At 48.5% G+C, this 2,177-nt stretch overlaps 1 protein-coding gene across 1 annotated transcript; it reads right to left on the bottom strand.

Moving 5' to 3' along the window:
* Nucleotides 1-796: 796 nt before the first annotated feature.
* Nucleotides 797-1,831, bottom strand: LOC310867088 (kelch domain-containing protein 3-like; the record flags this gene model as incomplete). Its single annotated transcript, XM_083776883.1, has 1 exon — nucleotides 797-1,831. One exon carries the CDS (start codon nucleotides 1,829-1,831, stop codon nucleotides 797-799), a length of 1,035 nt encoding a protein of 344 aa, XP_083633009.1.
* Between the last annotated feature and the right edge of the window lie 346 nt (nucleotides 1,832-2,177).

Genomic DNA, 2,177 nt, shown 5'->3' with positions numbered 1-2,177 from the left:
TCAAAGGGTTGCGTCGACCAATCAAGGAATGCCGGTGTCTGTCTATACAGGCGTAATCCCAGTCCAGGCAGGTTGTGGTAATCCTCACAGAAGACAATCTGTTCAGCAGGTTGACAACTAATCCTCTGAAGTTACTCTGAGCAGCTGGAATCGTCGTCGCTGAATGACATTTGGTTTAGTCGACGTTTCATTTTAAAGGACACGGTTGTGACATAATGACGTCACATGTGACGTTGTGATGACATCCAAGTGGGAGGAGACTAGCTGTGATGTCATCCCACTGGGAGGAGACTAGCTGTGATGTCATCCCACTGGGAGGAGACTAGCTGTGATGTCGTCCCACTGGGAGGAGACTAGCTGTGATGTCATCCCACTAAAAGACTACCTGTGATGTCATCCCACTAAAAGACTACCTGTGATGTCATCCCACTGGGAGGAGACTACCTGTGATGTCATCCCACTGGGAGGAGACTAGCTGTGATGTCATCCCAGTGGGAGGAGACTAGCTGTGTTCCAACGTCACTCGCTCACTCTTATTTTAGATAAATAAATAATACATATCAGATTATATTACAGTTATGATCTGGCGTTTATGAATCTGTGACAGTGAGTCATATTTTTTCTTCGTTTTTTTCCTCTCTTTGTGGACGTATTCTTGAGGCTTCAGACATGACGTCATGCGGCAGCCAAGTCTATGGACTTATTCATGCCCTCCTGATTTCAGCATGCCCCCCCGAGTGACATCATGTGGCAGCCACTGTTGGTGCACCTCACTTCACACAAGTGTGATTTTTTTTCAGTTGTTGCTAGTCATGGCTGCCAGTTCCCACCTGATGTTGTGTGTGAGTTCAGACTGCTCCAGACCGTACTGAATAACGGCTAGCTTACATAATGTCTTGAGGCTAGGACTGAAGTCTAAGACAAACAGCTCATCTGGTCTGTTCTCTGCTCCAAAGAGGATGACCCGATCTCCCAGCATGCAACAGCACATATTCCTCATCTCATGTGGGCGTTTCCCCTTGGGCTCAACCTTCTTCCAGGAGAAGGTCTCTGGGTTGAATCTCCAGAGATCATTGAAGTAATGGTCATTGCTATAACTATGGCCACCAAATATGTACAGCTCTCCATTGTAGGTAAAGGCTGAATGAGTAGTGCGTCCTTCTGGTAGAAGCTGTGTAGAAGGTGTGTTCATCAAGAGGTTGGTCTCTGTGTCAAACACTCTGATGGTGTCGTGGTACTGACCCCCCCCAATGCCCCCAAATACAAACATCTTTGTCCCGATGATGGTAGCAGAGTGATTTGATGAAGCAGGAGGTGGAGTTCCTCTGGTGTTGATTAAAGTCCAGACCATTGTGCTGGTGTCCAACTTGTAGATGTCATTAGTGAATCTATATGTATGGGTCAATCCTCCATGGATAAACATGACCTTCTCCAACACGCAGGCTGAGTGGTGCTCCCTCCCCCCTGGAACAGGCCCAGAAACACCGGGTTTGAACCAGCGGTTGCCGTCCAAGTCAAAAGCATAAAGCACGTCACAGTAAAAGCTGCAAAAGCCGTCATATCCTCCCCAGATGTAGACTGTGTCTTCTACCAACACAGCTGTGTGATATTTGCGCCAGCAGGGAACCTCAAGGTGGCGTTCTCCTCCCCCGGCCGTCTTTCGGGGCAACTTCTTCCAGCGCAAAGTCACTGTGTTGAAGACATCCACCTCAATGTGACTCTCGTTGTCTTGGTAGGATCCTCCAAAGGAGTACACCTTGTTCTCCACTGCAACGGCAGCATCCTGGCGTCGATCCGTTCCTCCCCTCAGATGCAGAGTCCAGCGGAACATTTCGGTTCAGCGACGCAAATGTCTCAACAAGTTTAGACAAATCCACGAAAGTCGGCGGGTCGCGTCGACCAATCAAGGAATGCCGGTGTCTGTCTATACAGGCGTAATCCGAGTCCAGGCAGGTTGTGGTAATCCTCACAGAAGACACTCTGTTCAGCAGGTTGACAACTAATCCTCTGAAGTTAGTCTGAGTAGCTGGAATCGTCGTCGCTGAATGACATTTGGTTTAGACGACGTTTCATTTTAAAGGACACGGTTGTGACATAATGACGTCACATGTGACGTGATGATATCCAAGTGGGAGGAGGCTAGCTGTGATGTCGTCCCACTGGGAAGAGACTAGCTG

Source organism: Protomyctophum parallelum (assembly GCF_964188405.1).
Source record: "Protomyctophum parallelum genome assembly, chromosome: 11".
Lineage (NCBI taxonomy): Eukaryota > Metazoa > Chordata > Actinopteri > Myctophiformes > Myctophidae > Protomyctophum > Protomyctophum parallelum.
Note: the sequence above shows the minus strand (reverse complement) of the source record. Positions and strands in the feature narration are given on the sequence as shown.